Here is a 21,717-nt window from a genome sequence, read left to right on the forward strand (position 1 = left end):
TAGAATGCTAATTCTCTGGGAAGCTTTAATAACCATATCTATCTCCTCCTGTGTAGACAATATCATTCTCCAATTCTTTATAACCCTCTCTGAACTCCATATAAATATTTATCAGGACATGTTTTTACTACAGTTTTAAAAATTACATTTACTTATTTACATGTGTACATGTCTCAAATTGAGGACACTAGACAGTACAAGCAAATTTACTACAGAAACCCTGACATCCTTTCTTACACTGTAATTTCCAGCATAATCTGAATCAAACAAGTTCAGCAATAGCTAAGTGAATAGTTTCGAAACTTTAGAACACAGTTTATAATAATATATATGACCAAAATTCATTCTTTCATTTGTAAATAAGACACAGACATTGGCCTGAAGTACTTCTCTAAGAGGTAGTCAAATGTTGATACAGTTACAATAGAGTGACAAATATGACGATGATGCACAAGTGGTTATCAGAGGGATAATCTTTTTTTTCTAAAAAGATATTTCTGTACTTTTTTTTTTTTTAAAAAAATAATACTAATGGTTAGCAGCTTAACTTTTGGCCTATGATAATCTTACAGGATTATACAATATACTGTTAAGAACTAATTCAGTAAATAATCTATAATTCATCCAGGATGATCCCTAAGTGACACACTTACAAAAACCTGAATATTTTCAGAAGTTCTAAGGAATTCTTAAAACTACTTGAATGTAGGCAAAATTCTAGAAATGTAAGATGAAACAAAACTTTTTCCAGAATACTGGCTCAGTCTTCCTTTCAGCTATGAAGAGTAATCTTATTTGTCTCTTTTGAATGTCTGCTTATGCAAATAATTTCCAATGTGATTTTAACACATTTAGAGTTTGATACAAATGAAACATTTTTATGTTTTTATCTTAGTACTTTGTTTCCACTTTTCCTAAATTTGTTTATTTTCTCCGTTTTACTTACCCTTAGTCAAAATTGCTTCTAAAGCAGAAGTCCCATCAATCCAAGTGCTAATTTATTATTTTTAAGGATGAACTGGCCCAGACTATTTTGTCTTAAGCATCTTGGTTTCTCAAGGCACAAATGTGTAGGATCTATCTGCATTTTGGTGTTAGGACAACTTATATATTATGTCCAAATAATCTATAGGAAAGTTCTCCCTCCACAAAACTAAATTTTCAGATTTTTCCTGGATAGTATTACATCTCAATTTTTCCATGTAAACTTTAGAATCATTTTACCAACTCACCCTGCCTCTCATTAAAAAAAAAAAGGTCTAAATATTTTATGGGATCATATTTAATTTATGGGTAATCTAGAAAGAATTTAAATTTTAAGTTTTTCTATCAAAGAACAAATAACATTTTTAATACTTCTTTTATGCTTCTTAGTAGAGTTTTCATAATATAAATCATATACATTTTTGGTTAAATTTATGCTAGAGCCTCTATTTGTTTTGTAAATACTATGAATGAAATTTTATTTAATTATATTTTATAACTGATTAAAGCAAAAACTGTTATAGACTGAATTGTGTCCCCACAAAATTCATATATTGAAGCCCTAACTTCTAATGTGACTATATTTAGAGACAAGGCCTTTATGGAGGTAATTAAGGCTAACGGAGTTTATCAGGATGGGACTCTAACCCAAAAGGACTGGTGTCCTTAGGAGAAGAGGAAGAGACACCAGGAGTGCGTGAACATAGAGGAATGGCCATGTGAGGACACGGAAAGAAGGTGGGTTTCTGTAAACCAGGTAGAGAGGTCTCACAAAAATACAACCTTGCTAGCACTTTGATATTGGACTTCGGGTCTCTGAAACAGTGAGAAAACAAATTTCTGTTTTTTTTTTTTTTTAAGGTATCCAGTTTGTGGAAAAATAGGATAGACTTATAACTCAGATGCCTGTAGGAATCAGACAAATAATTAAAACCTTTGAAATGCCAGGGTTGGAACGTAGGAAATGATGTAGTCTGTGGAGAAGTGGTCATAGCATGCAAATCACTGTAATTTTGTAAAATTAATTCTGTCTTACAAAGTCTGAGAGTTTATAACAACATAGAAATCTTTGTTGTATTGTTGTTTATAATAAAAACAAAATTAAAATTTCATTAATAGCCAGTTTAATAAATTATGGTATATCTGTGCAATAAAGTTATAGGAAGGCACTAGAAAGTATGAGGCTGATTTTTATGTACTCATGTAGAAAGAGAGTAATGATCAACTGTAAAGTGAGAACCAAATTTAGAACTATATGATAAAGTTTATATTTAAAAAATCACATATGTATATAAATATCTGTTTTCCTATGCATAATGAGAGGGTAAAAACCAAAATTTTATCAATACTTATACCTGAGATGAAGATAAGGAATGGGTAAAAAAGAAACATGTATTTCAGATGATTCTGTTTTTACAATGAGGATGTAATATTTTCCTAAAAAATAAAAATCAATTTGAATAAAACTTTTGCTATAAATCTGTTATTATAGCTCCGTATAAATGAGAATCTATATTATGTTAGCAAGCTTATTTTTTTCTTAAAAGGCGTGGGATATGACATTTTTGAAATGGCAATTAAAGATTTTTATTTATTCTCTTAATTAAAAGAGCTTTCAGAACATACATTTTAAGGGACACCTTAAATATTATTAAGAAAAATATACTTAAATATAATATGACTTGAAATGTTCAGAAAACCCTTTTCAAATTGTTATAATTAATAATATTCTGATAGTATGAAAGAACAATATCTTGAGTAAAACCACTATAGTATAATGCATTTTGAGATATTCAATATTTGTGTAATCACATTTTTAGATTAATAAATACATATTCAACAGATATAAGCTTTCTTGTTTTTATACACATTAATTATTTTTAATTGTTTAATGAATATAATCATGTGTGTATGAGATTATGAGCAGGAAGGAACACTCAAGGATAAAAGCCAAGTTTTCTACCTAGGTTAGGTATTATTAACTAGAATGGGATCTGGGAATTCCCAACTTTAACTTGTTGTAAAAAGAATAAGGTACCAAAAAAAATCAGGTTTTTTTTTTTTGAAACCTTTCTTGAATAAAAACTTTTACCAAAAGAAATCAAAAGATTTAAAGGCAAGTTCTTTCTCCAAAATGAGTAAATGACATCAGTTCTAATTCTTACTGAGGTTACTAACCAGTCATCAGGATATTATCTTTAACTCATGTCTAGGAAGAAAATTGGGATAGAGAGATGTAGGGTCTCAGCAAAGAAAGCAAGTTTTCAGGAAAGGAGATATATAATTCTAACAAGATATAGCATCCTGAAGTGTTTATCTAGGTATTATCTTTACCTCTGTATAATCTTCAGGTAAAGGCGATCCATCACAGTCTGTATCTTCTGCTCTCTCTTCAGATAACTTCCCATTGGTTTTCAGTGCACCTGGGAGAGAAATGAAGAGGCCAAGAGGAGTTAAAATGCTCCCTAGGTCCCTAGGGGCCTTCTTGTTGTACTCTTTAGTGTACCATATTATTTGTACTAGTTCATCTACCTGGAACACTGGCATCTCCTGCTGCATTATTTTTGTTTAAAAGATTCTGGGCTTCCTCATCCACAACATCCAGCAGAGACTGGATAACTTCAGCTTCTTGAGGATCATCATAAATATCATCTTCTTGTACATCAGGTTCTTGAAAAACAGTAATTTACATGGAGTTTTACTTTAAAAATATTGATACAAGAAAAGGACAATATGTCAAATAGAATATACCAGGTCTTTCAAAGTTTAAGCAACCACTTTGAAAAGTAGCCATGATTGGACAAGTAGTTTACACTAATGAGGCCTCGTCATTTTTAGTTCTAGAGCTACTCTGGCTACTATATGACAAACAAAACAAAACAAAACAAACAAACAACAAAACACAAATACAATTTAAAAAGAATAAACCAAAATCAATGTCTGTGATACATCTTTATATGAGATATTAATAATTAATTCTTATTTTCCTAAATTAATCCCAAATTATTAATTCATATAACAACTCAATTAAACAGATTATGTTACAAAGGTTAAGATTAAATGGGGCAGTCCAAACATCCACACCCCCCCCACTCTGCCCCATTTTCAAATTACCAGATAGCCTGTGAATTGTTCCTTCAAAGAACACAAGAAATACTATCAAGCAAAACAGGTATCTATCTTTTCAATCATTTAAAAATAGTTTTAACCTTAGGGATGAGAATGAATAGAGGGCATTTGTATAGTAATACAGCTAATAACAATGAATTTTACATTGTCCTTTTATTTCTTTGAACAATAACACTTCTTTTTAAAACTATAGGAACATGTAAGGCAAATAAGAGTGGATACCTAATAATCCTTTCTTACCTAAGTTATCAGGACATTTAGAACAAATAGGTGACTGATTTGGAAAACTACCTTTGGACAGAATCAAATTTGCTGATCCTTTCATTTGATGAGTAGAGCATTTTCCTTCAGGGTACAAAATTTCAATTACTTCTTCCCCATTAGTCTAAAGTACAAAACCAAAGCAAATCATTAGTGTGCTATTTTATTAATTTCTATGATTAGGCAGGACTTCACATTGCTCCTCTATGTCCTTTTCTTTCTTTCTTAGTACAAAATTTGTTTTACATTTCCCCACCTTCGATATGTTTCTAGAAAATACCAGTGCAATAAAATGTACAAAGAGAACAGAACTTTCTGTTATCATATATGTCTGAAAACCCCAGATTATACATTGAGTCAATATTTTTATTCTAAGAATTCTTACAATGCTTACTAATATGAAATCTGAGTTGTCGAAAGAGAAATATATGACGTAGTATTTCCTAAACTTAGTTGACTGCAGAAATCTCTTTTTTGAGGCATATTTTTTAGGACTTGACTTCCACAGAACTTTTTAGAAAAGTTTAATATGACTAGTATACTTAGAAGTTGAGGGAAAGAAGGAAAAAGTATTTGTGAAGCTGTTACATGGACATAAATTCCAGTTTAGCAAACTGATCAACTGTTAGGTATAAAGATTTTCAACTCTAGTCTAAATCTAAATTTAAGAAAAATGACAGTGAATTCATAATTATAAAATAATTATGGCATAGAATATAACTTTCTGATTCAATGGTAAATTTTGATGTATTTTATGGTTCAGAGCCTATTGAAAGAAAAATGATTTGGGCAAAAAAGCAAAATTAAATGATTAGAACAAGTTTTTAAAAATTTATATAGAAATAAAAGATTTTTGCCCTGAAGATTTTACTTTTTATTAAGATAAAGAGTAGAGACAGTAGATGCAACAATTATTTTTTTCACAAATAGTGGTTACAGAATGTCAAAAACTTTCAATGTATTGTGAAAATTCCAATCCTTATGAGAAATTCATAATACAGACAGTCTTTAAAGACAAAATACTGTTTGGCAACATCCTGGAAGATTTTACTCCAACAAAAACATGTATGCAACCATGAATAACACAAGTCCTAGGTTCTAGAGTTTTATGTTAATTTTAAAAATAACTCTACCCTTCTCCCTTTCAACAACATGCTGATATTTAAAAAGAAAATAAGCACTATACAGTACGACCAATGCTGAAAACACATGAAAATTCAGTAGCTTCAGCTTTGTGAAATTGAAGGCCTTGTGAATAAATATAGAATAGTGAATATCGCTGTATCTCAATCCACAAACATACAAATACCAAGGATTTCTACTGTTGTGTCCAAATCATTTCTGCCTAATAATTCTTCTGCTGCAATATCTTTTCAGGACTTGCTAAACCATGTCACAAGTTTGAGATAACAGTGAGATGAAGGGCATAGAATTTTGAGCTTCTGGTCACTAAAGTCATTTTCTCTTCTTACACTAAATCCAGCTCATGTCCAGAAATGCTGTCAAGATGATAAGATTTTCAGATTACTGGGAGAGCAATGCCTCAGCTCTGGAAATTACATGGAAAAACATTCAAATAGTGAGGTTCAGAATAGATTGTATGGGGAGTGTGTGGGATTAAACAACCCTACAAAATGAAGATCTGGCTGTGATCATTTTAGAATGTGCATTACATGCCGAAAGAAAATCGTAAAACAAAATGCTAGCCAAACAAATGGGTATATGTGCAGCCTTAAAAAGAGAGCCTTAAGTAGAATTTAATTATGGATTAAAATAGTTTTCTTAAATCATCCCCTGATTTTTCTGCACTAATCTTGATTTAAATTCTTTCATTTTATTATGTGGTAAAGCATTTTCTATGGTTTTCAAAAAAGCAAGTAAACTTAATCCTTTTGCCACTACTGTTTTTCCTCACTAGTATCAGAGATTTGTCATTTGAGAGTCACTGCTGGTCAGCATCAACCCAAAGGACTAATTCTATTCTTAATTACACCCAAAGAATTGTGCACGTTAATAAAAAATTCCAGCACTAATGCTGTCTACTTAAGTAATTAGCTTTTAAGAGCTGAATATGTGCCAAATGAAGTAAGGTTACTTGGGTGTGGGCTGTACACTGTGTGGTTTACTTAGCAAGGCCTGTTAGTTCGCTAAAATACATTCCTACTCTCAACACATATATCTAAAAAAGGCATATATTTAAATGTGAAATCAGTTTGTTCCAAAACATGAGTGAGCTGGTTATTTAGATAAGGAAATTGGGCATGAAGAAGGCAGTCTTTTATTATTTACCTTGGAGAAGGAATTATTAGGAGTGAGGGCAGGCTTGTCACAAGGATCTACGTTGTGATGACCTAAAAGGGACAACATACAAAGTAAGAGATGAGTCAGTCAGAACCACACAAGGGACATTAAAATAATAGAAAAAACCACACATTTCTGGATACCGAATATAAATTATCCCAGCTGAATGGGGGCTGAACTAGATTCAGTTTACTGCTTAAGAGAAGATAGCAGAGTATCAATTTAACAAAGTAAAATAAGTCCGGCTATAATGGGAAAAGACTTTTAATACATGTCTAAACCAAATGTTAATTTTAACTCTTAGCTATCAGTACAAAAATTCAATATATATATTAAAATGAGACCATGTTTCCCTTACAGTTAAACAGTTATATTTAAAAATAATCTGATTCATTAAATTACATTTTCAAGAGATTTTTGAAAGATATGGTAGAGTTTGGAAAAGTAAAAAAAAAAAAAAAAAACAAAGAAAAGAAAAAAGAAAAGAATATAGGTAAGTAAGTGTATCCAAGGACTTCTATTTGAGAATAACCTGAAATTAATTCCATCCAGAAAGATAAAAGTTGAGATGGAATTTTAGAGATAAATTCCTATAATTATGTAGATGATGTTATAAAGAGCCCAAGAATGCCTTATAAATGCCTTATTATTTTTCTATGAAAAATAATGACAAAATATACAAATAAAAAACTACTGGTTCAAAAAAAATCATATTAGAATAGTATGAAACACAATTGTTTATAATTTGTAACCTCTTCCTCCTGTTCCCTGAACCCCTCCACCCTCTCTTTGTCTCCAGGGCAGCACTGATCTGTTTTCTGTCACTATAGATTAATTTGTATTTTCTGCAATTCTGAATAAATGGAATACCGTATGAACTCTTTTTTTGGTCTGGCTTCTTTGACTCAGTTAGTTTATTTCAATTTTTGTTGCTGCATATATTTTATTGCTGTGTAGTATTCTGTTGTTTGGATATATTACAATTTGTTTATTCATTCAATAGTTTTTGGATACTTAAGCAGTTTCCAATTTTGGCTATTAAAAGAAAAGCTTCTAAAACTATTCCTGTACAAGTTTTTCTGTATGGAAAAATGCTTTCTTTTCTCTTGAGTGAACAAATAGGAGAAGAATGGTTGAATAATATGGTAAGTTGTGTGTTTACATTTTTAAGAAATTTTCAAAATGTTTTCCAAAATCATTGTACCATTTCACATTCCCATCACTATGAGAGTTACTATTATTGATACCACGTGATTTTCACAGCTCATAAAAAAATCAGTTTTCTGGGAGTCAAGTCAGAGAACCGCATAAAGATAGATCACTGGGCAGCTTTTACAAAGTGGGGTAGGGCACAGCTACCTTCTTTAACTTTGACAGTTACAAATAGGACTCTTCCCAGAGGTCACTGGAAAAATGCTCTCTGGATTGTTTTGTGAGACAGTTTGACTCTAGTGTGGACTGGAACTATCAGAGAGCAGCAAGAAGGAGCCCTGAGGCATTCCAGATAACACTGAGAAGGAGAGTTACAGATCTGCTTTCGTCTTTGAAGATAATCTAACTACAACTGCAATCTTTGTGAGGTTTCTTTTTGTACTTTTGGTATTTAGATACTACTATCTGATAACCTCAAAGTTTAGTTAGATATGAAGTACTGAATTTATTTTTCCAATACACTAATTTCAACTGTATTCCCTGTGTTAAACATTCTTGTTTTACATTAATACTAGACTAAAGTACTTAGGAGAATGCTTAGTCCAGAATAAGCATTAACTTAATGTTAAGTGCTGTCACAACTACTAATAGTACAATGTCTATTAATATGCTAGAATGTAAGACACAGACTTTGCTTACTCATTACCATATTCACAATGCCCAGACAGTGCCCAGTACAGAAAAGAAATTAGATACGTGTCCAAATAAATTATTATGTAATAATCATAGCAATAACTTTCATATATATTATTGTATTTATGACTCGTTATAACCTTACAAGGTAGATAATACTAATATTCTTATTTTACTGGCAGGAAATAAAGACTTAGATGTGGATCAAGTACTTTACTAAAGTCACACAGGATTTACACACTCAGATCTCTCTGACTCTAAATCTCATGGTCCATGATGTTCTATTTCCTATCATGCACTAAATTTTAGAGATGCTTTTAATTTAAATGTACTTTTTTATTTTTCCCTTAGAGAGATCCTGTAAAACACTCTGGAAGGGCAATAAAAGCATTTTAGTGATAGTCTCCATATTTGCTTTTAGAAAACTAGAGTTACCTTCCATAACTACTTGCGTCATAAAACAAATGTATCCTTACCATTAGCTTTGGTTGATTTTGGAGTTGAAACAGCAGAACTCTTGGAACTAGGGACTACTGGATGACCATCTCTGTGTTGTAAAAAAAGGAAAAGGCGATTGAAAATTACTCAGGATGTTAGTGTACATATCCTTCAAACCATCTGTTAACTAGCCTCAGAAGTTTTATTTTGGATGGGCTTCAGGGGGTCTAGGCAGATCCTAAAGCTGCAGACAAAATTGTACCAGTCTTCATCTAAGTATTTTCTGGAAGGAGATATTCTTGACCCCAAAATGATTAAGAATCACTTCTTTACATGAGTTTTCTTTGGGTTTCAGTTCAATACATCGCCATATTTCCATTTTCATTTGTTCGTTTTTTTGTTTGTTTACTTTAACATTGGTAATATTCATGATCAGTAACTTAGTTCATTGTCACTCAGGTGAGAGTTCAAAAATAACTTATACAGTACACAGTATTGGGAGAGACAATTCACCGTGGGCCCTAAGCATCCCTAAATACTCTTCTTAGATACCCCAGAAATGCAGAAATGCTTTTTATCTGGGCCAGTTCTCAAGGCTGAGTTTACAGTGAACAAACTTGAGGGATGAGACAATCTTTCTTCCCAAAAAGCAGGCTTTCTTACAGGTTGCCATAAAAGAGTGAGTTCCCAAGCTCTTCTTTTAGTAGTCCTCTCCTCTAATACAACCCACTACATGTGCAGGAATCCACTAGGCCCACATACGTCATCTTCATGGGAATTAAAGGATGTGCTGAACTGACACCAATACCACAGTCATACCACTTGCATTGTCATTTGTAATAAAGTATTTTGTCTCTGATCCGGGAGTTTCATATCTTCTATTAGCATCCAAGAAACAACAACTGGCTAACTTATTAGCTTGCAAGTAGGGTAAATTCACAGACCCTTTACTGTTCTTGACATATAATTAGCACAGATACACACCCCTCCGTTATTGTTACTCTGTAGACATTAAAGACAGCAGACATATACAACAGTGGAGAGAGAACCTGAAGAAGAACAAGGGAGAAAGTAATTGATACTAATATATCTTTAGTGACTATAGAAAAGAGAGAAGGTAGAAAGAAAAAAGAAAGTGATTTCAGGCGCAGGGTCAAGCATGCTCTACTGATTTTGAGGCAAAAAAATCAATGTTACCCTTACAACTTTAATTAAAAAAAACACAAACAGTTGTGAAGTGCAATAAAGTGAAGCACAATTTAAAAAAATAAAATAAGAAATTACTGAAAAAATAATTCAGTTAGAGCTACAGTGAACAGAGATATTAATTTTCACAAAAATTTTTTCCAGGTTGTTTGCACACTTTCCTTTCCCACTAGTTAACATTCAGCTACACCTATGAAAATAACTGCATGCTAAATCTAACTTTTAGAAATATATGAAGAAAACTGGTCAGGGATTACATTCAAGAAAACAAACATAAAATTCAATTTAAAGGTTTAGAAAGATGAATATGATCAAATGATTTAATTAATAGTTCCTGTTTTGAAAGGCACGCTATGTAAAACTCATTATGTATCACAGATATAAATGTGAAGTTTCCTTTTATAATATAAGCCTGTAATTGAGAAAGCCTGGATTTATATATATTGTGGTAGGAAGTGTACATTATAATACTCGAATCTTTGAATATGGTACCTTACATGGCAAAATGGATTTTGTAGATGTGAATAACTAAGAATCTAGAAATTAGATTGTCTGAATTATTTGGTTGGGCCCAATGTAATTACAGAGGTCCTTGCAAAGCTCTAAAGATGGAAGCAGGCCATGGGCCACGGAACACGGGCCACCTCTAGAAGGCGGAAAAGGCAAGGAAATGGATTTCCTCCCAGAGCTTCCAAAAGGAATGCAGCCCTTCCCTGATTTTAGTCCAGTGAGACCCATTTTGTATTTATGACTTCCAGAACTATTAAGACAATAAACTTTCATTGTTTTAAGCCACTATATTTGTAGTAATTTGAAACTAATACATATATTTTTTTCAATCTATTTCCATTATTAAATGAAAGAAAAGCTTGTATTAGCATTTCTTGTAATGTGACATTGTACTGAGGTATAACAGATATGATAATTCTATGCCTCATGGATTACGGACATGAGGTTCGGGTAGGACTAATTCTGTCTTAGCCCTGGCAATGGGCCAGGACTGGTTTAGGACCATTAATACATTATTATCCTTTTGCTTCAATTCAAGGACTGGCCTTCATTTAGTTCTAAGGCAATCAGCATACAGTTGTTGCTTTATGATGGCATTCGGTGGGAAAGATTGCTCTGGATGGTGTGACATGCAAGTGTGAGGCATGACACTGACAGCCATTTGACTACCACGAAGGAAACATATACACAGAGGAGAGAATAACTGAAAACAGCGAAGACATGGAGCCAGAGGCCTGGTCAAATTTTACCCGATGACCATCTAATCTTTTCAAACCACGTAAAGCAGTACATTCCCTTTCTTGTTTAAACCAAGTTGAGTGATATTTTCTGTCACTTGCAACTGAAAACATCTTGACAAATGTGGTAACAATTTTATTAATAACTGTAAACATGTATCCAAAAACTAATCCATTTAAAATGCTCTCGGAGTCCCCTGTCAGGAAGTCTGTTTAACTTTATTAAATCCTGTTGCTGTTAGTTTGTGAGTCACTAATTCAGGAATATCTTTCTAAGAGGACGTAAGTAAAATCAACAGCATGAAATGTGTATGCACACACGAAGCCCCCAAATTATTCCAGAGTACCTTGTTGCTTTCAGCACCACTGATGGGAGTGACATGTCTATTGCTCTCTTCGCTTCTTCCAAGGTCATGCCTTGTGTGCTGACTCCATTCACATAGTGGATGATGTCTAACAGCTGGAGATTACCCTCAATGGCTGCATCTGACCTTGGATTGATACCACTAATATACACTACTTGATGAAGACTGTCGTGACCTCCAGACAAGGAAAAACCTTCAGGGAATAGAAAATATTTATTTTCTCAGCCTTCAGAATACTTATTTTTAAGCTAGCCAAGAAAATCACATCACACAAAGCTTGCTTTGCATTACCCAACTCCTTGTGGCATGTTAATGTAATGTCAGGTAGCAAATGAGGCAGCACTGGCTTCTTGGGTAATTCTAGAACTCGTCCAAGGACTAATCTGACTGTCTTGGGTGCAGCTCGGAGCAGGTTCACTGCATCTGTGTGAGTCATGTTTGTAACGTCTGTATCATTAACCTGTAAGAATGAGAAAGCGGAAAAGGAGAGTTACGACTTTTGGAACAGAGAAATTGTCAAGAAAATACAGTAATCTCCTAAATTTATCATATAATACATATTAGCCAGTAAGAGATTCATAATAAAAAAGTCTCTAATTTAATGGTAATTCCTTGTACTTTGGAAATCATAAACACAGTGATCATGCCATTATAAGTAAAATAATAACGTAAAATACTTAACAAATACATCAGTATTTTGCTAACATAGGATATGTATCCTCATAGTAATTTAAGAAACTTTCTGTCCCTAAATCCAAGACAGCTTGTTTAATGCTTGAACTGAGATTAGAGGGACTTCCTAATTAAAAAGGGAACTTTAAGCATTTTCCAAACTGTTAACTAAATAAAGGCCTTTACTTTGAAGAGGTGGAGAAGGAAAACATAAACTAAACAGAGAAATAAAATGTTATACTAACTCAATCTTCTTGTTCTTCCTTCTCCACCAGACCTGACTTGCTCTTTGGCCACATTTGCACAAATCCATTCCACATAATGTCTCACCTTTATGAGCCGGTCCCCAGGTTTTAGCCTTCCATCACTTTTGGCTGGATCCTGAATGACATCATGAACATAACAACCAAGACTCTGACTGCCTTTGGTTACTGTAAAACCCAGGCTTCCTTTTTCTGATTTAATTAGGGTAATGATGAGTTCTACTTCCTAAGGGAAGAAAACAGTGATTCCTTTAGGCTGTCTATTTTGCCCTATAGACAGAGAGATGACTATTATTTCCATTAAATACAGGAGGATGCCAGATCTTAAAAGGTTACTTTATCTTACCCAAATAAAGAAGCCAGGTCTATCCAACTCTAGATAGACGGTCCTCCATGTAAAAACTGGGTTTAAATACAACATTATGTTTATTTAGAGATATGAGACAGAACTTACTCATGCTCCAATTCTTGTATTTTCAGGATAAACAAGGACACATTAGTGGTTATACTTTGACAATCAAAGAATACTTTTTGAAGGGAAAAACCAGAAAACTCTTCATGTACTTCTAGACAACCAAGATAAATGGCAAGTGCCATAAAAGAAAGATTGTTTTTTTTTTAAAATATGAAGTCTTTGGGCGATTAAATATCACAACTTTGTGTATTTAGTTACATAAATTTTTTTTCTTTTTAAAAGATTTCAACTAAGAGGTTGCTTACAACTTACATGAGTGATGACAGATTTCTAAAGAAATCATTCAAAGATTATTTTTACTCTATTGCTGAGAATGAAAATGAAGATACAGATCACACACACACACACACAATTACAGGCAAAGTATCTGGAAAGATTAACTCCCAAATGTTTATGGTTTTGGGGTTTTTTGGGTAGTGTGATTATAGGTAGTTTTAATATTCTTTTTCCTTGTTTTCTAATTTTCCTACAATAAATATTTATTACTTGGATAATAAAAACAGTATTGAAAAGGCTGTCTTTCAATCAACGTAAAAAATATTATTCTTGGAAATTTGGCTTCCAAACTGAATTTGTAGGTTTAGAAGTTCTAGGGCTGTTAGTACAATGTAAAGGATTCCATCTGGGCATAACAAAGTGTGGAGGAGGAAAAAAAAATTGCATTCAAATTTAATTAAAAATTAAATAGTAACTCATCAGAATTGGGGGGATACTAGGTACTATATTATATATAGTAGGTGTTCTATTTTGATTAATCCTCACCATAATTCTATGATGTTACTAACCCTATATGGTAGCCCAAAGTACAGACTTAGAAGAATTAAGAAATGTTTCCACAGGCATCTGCCTAATTGCAACAAGTCGGTAATAGCGTCAGGATTTACACCCAGGTCTTTTTGCCTTTTTCCCTAATTCTCAATAAAGAAGCATACTAGATACATTATCTATTTACTGAACACAAATATGAAGCTACTCTAAAAGACAGCCTTTTCCCTAAAGGAAAAATGTGTGAGACTATATCTTACTTGAGAAAATAGGAAATTCTCTCTCTCTCCTTTTTTTTCTTTTTGGAATTTTCTTAATATAGAAGAAGCAACTCACCATTTCAAAGTCTTCAAGGTGGTTTTCCAAGTCATTTTTCAAAGATGTCAAGCTTTCTTGTCTAGTTGGTTCAGAAATGTGATGTGTATGGTATTTATCCACTGAATTAGTGGAAGCGGATTCTGTTTGGGGTTGCCTAGGAGCCACATCCGGTGGCAGAGGGGAAGGAGGATTACTACAAAGACAAAAAAGCAAGACTTTTTTCAAATACATTTCAATTTCAATATAGTAAGTTTGTGCCACAACCAGAAAATGTTTCACAAATATTCATGTCTGCTTTTGATTGAGACTGTAGGTACTTTTTATCTGACTCTGGACTACAAGTTTATTTCACACCTGTCATATACTAATATTACAAAATCTTATTCTCTGTCCACGTTCTATTTGAAGATATTTAAGCTGCACGAGTCAGTGAGACAGTTTAAATAAATATTCTTTTGATTCCTAGTTATTAATTCAAGGCTGAAGCTAATGTTATCAGAAATCTAATATGTGTTTCAATATAATAAAAAGGAGAAGAAATAAAAAAAGAACAAAAATCTTGATCCTGTGGTTATTTTAGATGATACGATCGGAAAAAAACTTGAGCAAATATAGTTGGACCTGAATATACACAAAGATATAACCAAACAGTAAAATTTATGAATAACTATTAGAGGTTTTCTCTTTTTTACGCTTCTATGCTTTCAATCATTTCTTCTTTCCCCATCTTATACTCTTTTACATTCTACCTCTTGCAAACTCTTTACCCCTTCTCTTCCCCACCACTTCCATTTATATTTCTACTCCCTACTCTCCCATCCCATCTAAATAGGTTTCTTCTCTTTCTGCTTACGTATGTAATGTGAATGATGGTGAAATACAAACGACTTTCTCGAATTTTAGTAAATATACTCAAGAGAGCAGAGTGAGTTCAGGTTGAGCTCACTAGAGCTCACTAGTTTGCTAACTAAAACTGCCAATCACAATAGTTAGATATCCAATAGAGTCATCAGCTGCCTAATTATTGTGACGTTCACATATAGACAGATTACATTCTTAGAGAAATGTAGGTTGCTGCTCCTGTTACTAACAACAACCAGCTGCCTTGAGTGCTATGCATAATATTGACAATACCTGTCCTCGAGTCCTAGTTTATTGTGTATTTTCTGAGGATAGTAAAACATGGTACAAATGGTATCATCTTGACTCTTGGTCGCCTCATGTTGATTTTGTGCCTGTGATACCATGCTGCTTAGAGTCTGATGCAAAGCTGAACTCCAGCTTGTATTTGTTATCTTTGCTGGAGCTTTCACTGAGTCTTCTTCTCCACTCCCACTGCTGTCACTATAACTGTCTCTCTTGATTGGGGAGGTGCATTGTTTCTTGCTTTTGTCGGACATTTCATTTTCATCTGAGCTGGTGCCTTGCTCCACACATGCTGGTTGAGAAGGGTCTTTACTGCTGTTTGGAAGTCCTTGTACTGGAGAATGCAGTGGAGTCTGTAATGGACACATTTAAAGAGATCAGAGTGTGACAACTTGTAATAACTTTAGAACACTTAGTTGAAAATGAACATGTTGAACACAGCACTTTCTATTAAAATATTCAATTAATTTTTGATAATTTATGCTCAGAGAAAAAAATCATGCAAAAATAACAACTGTTAATATTGTACAACTTATACTTAAAATCAGAATTAGAGTTATACTATATATTGTACTTTGCATCCTACTTCCAAAACTTAGATTTCTGTGAATGTTTTCTGAGGTCCTTAAATATGCTTTGAAAATAAAACAAAATGGTATAAATAAAATTTAAATAAAACTATTGGATATCAAGTTGTTTCTAGCTTTTCACTATTAATAGAAATCTAGGAGAATTTTTTTGTATGTGGATTTTCACCCAAATTTCTCATTATTTCCTTGTAATTTTCTATATAATAGAAATAACATTTTCTATAATCAGCATACAGAATGTTTTTTAAAGGCCTTGTTAAATATTTCCAGATTGTTTTCCAGAAAGAGTGTATCAATTTATGTACTCATCAAGAGAGTTCTACCAGTTCCTAACTGGTGCTCAAAATCAATGTAGTCTCTTAAAATGCTATTTAAATGCACCTTACAGACAGATTACTTTCCTATTAACGTCCTTCTGACACTTCCTTTCCTTGATATAAGGATTAAAGTTTCTAGGGCCAGACATTTCTGCCTTTCATACCTAGAAGTGGCAGTGGAACACTATTTAAGTAGACAAGACAAAGGCTGTCTTTCTTTAATTGTATTATTAATTATTCATCTAGGTATAGATTCCTACCTATTAATATGTAATTTATAAATAACCATCAAAATAGATTTTGAATCCTTTAGCTATTTCTTGACATAAGAAGTGAAATGGAAAACCATATTGCTTACTCTGTGATATCTAATATTAAAAGTAAAGGCAAAAAATCTTAAGTAAGTCTCATTTTTATCTAAGCTAGCTCAGAATGAAGATTATGTTTCCCAGTTTGGTTCAATGAAGAAATATCAACAAAAGTTTTTTGTAACCATTATTTTATGTCTTTTGCTAGTTATGTTTAGAAAACAAATTCTAAATATCCTAGAATTCTAGAATTGGAAGGGAGAGAAGAGCAAATGAATTGCATTATTTTATATTACAAATATAGAATGTACTCAGAGGTTAAGTGACGCATACGAGATAATCCTCCCAGCTGAAGAAGAAATTAGGATAAAATCCATAAGATCAAGCAGCTGAATTGATCATTCAATTGATATTTCATGAAAATATAAATTACTTTTCATAGGTCTCACCAAAAGAGCAGGGTCGATTTCTGGGAGTACACCAGGTGGAGGTCTGCAGAGAAGCAAGGATACTTCTGGAGATGTTCCCCTGAGAGTGGATACAACTTCCTGGGTATACCATAAATGACAAATGAAGATACAGTTAAACCAGCATTATGAAATCATCCTAAAAGGCCAATCCATCCCATCATTAAAAAATGCTGCACTCTGGCAGGCTGGGGGCTCACCTGCTGAGAGAGTCCTTTCAAAGAGGCTCCATTCACTTTCAAGATAACATCTCCCACATCAATTTTTCCACTTTCTGCTGCTGGCTGTCCAGGAAAGAGCTTTTTAACCCTTACTATGCTGGCATTCATTTGCTCAGGTATAAGATTATCTTCTCGAGAAAAACTGAATCCTAGGCCTGAGCTATTTTTAAACAATTTTACCTCAAATGTATTTTCTGGAGGGAAAAAAAAGATATAAGTAATGTAAATATTCTTAATATACTATGTATACATATAAACTTATATACTTTTAGACACATTTTTTAAAAGCCCATTTCTACCATATTTATAGCTTTAGATACATATATTGGATTCTTATTTTATGCTCAAATCCCATTTCACATTTTCTTTTATCAATAAGAAAACTCAGCTTAATGTACTAAGCTACACGAACTAACTGCTTGAACAGAAAAGATGGTCCTAAAATCAGGATTCTGAAAATGAAATTATGCTTTAATCCCATGTGTTTTAAGACTGCAGAATAACAGAGAAAAAGGAAAACAAATTCAGGGAAAGAGAAGAATGAGAGAAATTCAGGTATACAATGGGAGAGAAATGGTAAGAAGAGTAAAATAAATGTTAGAGAGGGCATGGGGAAGTGAGGACATTCCAATGTTTTGGTGTGATACGATGTAATCCAGTAAACTGCAATGACATGATAAAATTCTCATCAACAAAAGAAATTAAAAAGAATAATAACCAGAAAAGAATGAAAAACTATACTAAAAAACGATGGAAGAAATAAAGAATATGGGGCAGTGAGATAAAGTGGGTATGCTTATTTTACTTTCATAATCAGAAAAAATATAAACTGGGTTACTTTTCCTCCTTTTTTGGGACTAATTCAGAGTCGTAACATTTCTATAATCAAATAAGGATTAAAATAAAAGACAAAATGATAACTATCTACCACCAGCATCATTCATAAAGTAAAAGACATCTGTGCCCCTTAAAAGGAAGATAAATGAAATCTCAGAATAAAGGGTACTTCTGCATTATAAATACATTTAACCTTAAAAAAAAGCTCATTACTACATCATACTTAATTTTCTTATTTTACTACCAAGTAGTGGTAGTCCAAGGGCTATCAAAGTTTGTAAGGAAGACCAGTCTGGGAACTATTCAGTGAATTTCTGTCCAGGATTAGGTTGACAAGTCCACAAAATTGAATGGAAATATAGAAAATGTAAGAATCTAAGTCTCATATGGGTTTGAAACCATTATTATTTATATTTCTTTTTTGCTTTATAAATATCATTTTGAATTTTACAACTAATTAAGGCACTATTAAGTAACTATAATCTGTTTTATGCCTGACTTCGTTATCCAAATTCAGACTCCTAAGAACTGCAAATATGTGTGTGTGTGTGTGTGTGTGTGTGTGTTTTAATTCACTATAGTGCTGTATCAGATGACTTGACAAGAATAATGAAAGAGATTCAGGCATAAATTGTGATCTAACATGCAAAAGTCAAACTCCGAATAAACTAGGCATAAGTTAAAGGTGAGATGACAGTCTCCCATGGTCTGACCTTCAGTGACAAAGTTGTAGTCTTTGACATATGCCATTTTCTTCATCATTTTTTCTGGGCCTTGACCTTGGGCATCCAGATCCAGAAGGGCACCCTGTGGCATTACAGGAACATGTTCTTTGGATGCTGGAGACTGTCCCTTTTCTAACAGTAGATGAACCAACTGGACAAATGAAAAAGCACTTCATTAACTAAAGAGAATTATAAAGTAGAAAAATTTTTTGGACTTTGTATAATTGATATTATTAAATCATTTAAAATAAATACCCAGTCTACCAAAATATAGATAGAGAAAAAAATATAGGGATAAAAACAAGGGACTGAAAATTTAAAAATGTTTTCATTATTTTATGTATAAAAAAGATAATTAAAAAGAAAAAATTCTATTATAAAAATAACATAAACATATTATAGAAAATTTGGCTATTAGAATAAAACCACCTCTGTACTATAACATAAAGACCATTATAAAGAATTTGTTAAACTCTTTGACCCAAAATATATTAGAGCAAAATGAATTTAGCCTTAGGGCTGAAGAATGACTACAAGTGAAAATCACTATATAGTTGTAGATGTTTACAAAAAATTTTAAAAAATGCAATCCCCATCATTTTTCCTATCAGATCAATGGTAATATTAAGGCTAAATGTGATATAAAGAGCCAGTTTCCTCGGGGGGTGGAGGGTGGGGAGAGGCAGGGGGACTACTTGTCATAATACTTGCTTCCAATTTGGAAGAAAAAAATACCAGAATGTTTATATAAATCAGGCTTGCTTCTTGACTAACAACTTTGAAGCCCTCAATGAGATTGAACATTATTATGTTCTTCTAAGGTATCTTAAAAATTTGCTATAATTATCTATTACCTGTCCTGTATTTCTCAGTGTTTCCACAGCTTGTTTATGGGTAGCTCCTTCCAGACTAACTCCATTGACAGCTAGGACACGATCACCTATAAATTAGGCAGTCATTTTGAAAGAAGCAAATTATAAAATATAATCATGCTCTTCAATACCTTGTGGTCTTGTTTTGTATTGATTTGTTTAAGAGACTCAGACAAAGTCTGGACAAAATTGTGTCATAGTTTTTTTTAATGGCTATTTAACTTCTTTCCCAATTCTATGGCTAATCTTAGGTACATTTTAGAACAAGATATTGCATGTATTGTAAAATCAATTTAAATTATATAAAAAGATAAACTGAATTACAAATGTAGAGCAATTGGAGAGAACTTAGTTCTTATTAGAAATGTAGATGTCAGTGTTTTTACACAGGCACAATCCCTTTCCCATTCTCTGGCAATTTGCTTCTCAGAAAGTATAAACCATGAATGAAACACTGTCAAGATATTTTCTGATACTAGAGAATAAGCAGAAAGAAGAGTTTTTGGAATGATATCAAGGAGTTTTTTAATGCTGAAGTCTTAAAATAATTGTGTATGTTCTTAAATTATGAATAGTTGAAGGTCTATATCAACTTTTCCATTTCTTGTTATTTGCTGAAGTGATAATCCTATATGTAATTTCCACATACGCAAAAAATACTCTACCTTTGTGAATTCTACCATCAAATTCTGCTGCTCCCTTGGGAATAACAGCTTTCACGTAAATGCCACCATGTCTGACACTTGTATTCACACCTCCCTAAGTGGAAAAAGACAAATAAAACAACATTTTGTAACATTAAATATTTTGAACTCCATTTTTCAAATCTGAGACCTAGAAAGCATTCAGTTCATCAGCCAAAGCAGCCGCATCACGTTAGCATGTGCAATTACTTCAATATTCAAGAATATTTCTAGCTAAGTTTTCCAAATGTTAAAGCAATTACTTTTTAGGAAAACTCTTTATTTGGAATGTAATAATATGCTAGATCTTGACTATATGAAGAATTGCTCTTCTTTTGTAAGTCTACACCATGCATAATGAGCAAGCAGAAAGCAAAATCCATCTATGTAAAATTAGTGTGAGAATATAACTGTCAGAAAAAAATAGTATATGGAATAAAATACTTCAGACCATATTTGCTAATTTGCAAGCAAATCTCATGAGTCAGAGAAAATTTTTTTTCATTTTGAATAGTTTTGGTAGATAAGTTTGATTACAGTGTAGATGAGATGTAATAAGTAGGTTCTCTATCTCTTGTGGTTATATAGCTTTAATTTCCCTTCACAATAGGAAGATAATAAAATTCCAAAGAAGTTAAGAGCAAAAGTAAAAGGGTTATACTATTTTAAAAAGTGCTAGAAAATTAGGGTTTTTTTTTTTATATCTATGTATTAATAGTGCTATTTCTACAATGTTTCTAAATGGCTTTTCATAACTAACATTATCCTTCCAATATCATAAATGATAATGTTATAATTTAGGGTATAATATATTCATTATTAGAATTCTAGAGTAATTTTATCAAGTAGCCTATGCTCATATTTTAACTACCTTAAAAGTATATGTATTCCTCAGGAATTTGTAACTTTAAGATACTAATCATGTTTACAAGTTAAGATATATGATGGAGAGAAAGGGCATATATTAAACTTTAATTATTTGATGTAGGTTAAAATGTATTATTCCATGTTTATGCAGAAGCTATCAAATGCGTACAAAGCATACTTAATAATTTTATATTTTCTAAGTCTTGTACCAGATTAAGCAAGTATAAAATCTATGCGGGAAAAGGCAGGGTTTTTCTAATTTTTTTTTAAACCACAGGAAAACTCGACTAGCACATTCAATTTTTTTTTAAACTTTTGAGATATGATTCAATTTTTATTTTTGGAAATATTTGACAAGTTTCCATTTGGAAGCAAAATAATTTAATTAAAAATTTGGCATACAGTAGGCTGCTGG

General features: G+C 32.5%; 1 protein-coding gene across 12 annotated transcripts in view; it reads right to left on the reverse strand.

Annotated features, from left to right (window-relative positions):
* Positions 1-21,717, reverse strand: part of PTPN13 (protein tyrosine phosphatase non-receptor type 13) — a 167,612-nt gene that overhangs the window by 17,170 nt on the left and 128,725 nt on the right. For 7 of the 12 annotated variants that reach the window (XM_036227741.1, XM_036227732.1, XM_036227742.1 and 4 more), the window contains 15 exons: positions 20,418-20,511; positions 19,735-19,820; positions 18,869-19,031; positions 17,298-17,512; positions 17,080-17,178; positions 15,404-15,768; positions 14,288-14,462; positions 12,779-12,937; positions 12,068-12,236; positions 11,759-11,969; positions 8,997-9,067; positions 6,664-6,725; positions 4,354-4,498; positions 3,517-3,654; positions 3,319-3,407 (listed from right to left, as the gene is read on the reverse strand). In XM_036227741.1, coding sequence (XP_036083634.1) covers positions 3,319-3,407; positions 3,517-3,654; positions 4,354-4,498; positions 6,664-6,725; positions 8,997-9,067; positions 11,759-11,969; positions 12,068-12,236; positions 12,779-12,937; positions 14,288-14,462; positions 15,404-15,768; positions 17,080-17,178; positions 17,298-17,512; positions 18,869-19,031; positions 19,735-19,820; positions 20,418-20,511 — 2,241 coding nt within the window. The remainder of the gene's footprint in view (positions 1-3,318; positions 3,408-3,516; positions 3,655-4,353; positions 4,499-6,663; positions 6,726-8,996; positions 9,068-11,758; positions 11,970-12,067; positions 12,237-12,778; positions 12,938-14,287; positions 14,463-15,403; positions 15,769-17,079; positions 17,179-17,297; positions 17,513-18,868; positions 19,032-19,734; positions 19,821-20,417; positions 20,512-21,717) is intronic. The other 5 variants (XM_036227737.1, XM_036227738.1, XM_036227736.1 and 2 more) reach the window with 1 other exon arrangement.

Source organism: Rousettus aegyptiacus, unplaced genomic scaffold (assembly GCF_014176215.1).
Source record: "Rousettus aegyptiacus isolate mRouAeg1 unplaced genomic scaffold, mRouAeg1.p scaffold_m13_p_10, whole genome shotgun sequence".
Lineage (NCBI taxonomy): Eukaryota > Metazoa > Chordata > Mammalia > Chiroptera > Pteropodidae > Rousettus > Rousettus aegyptiacus.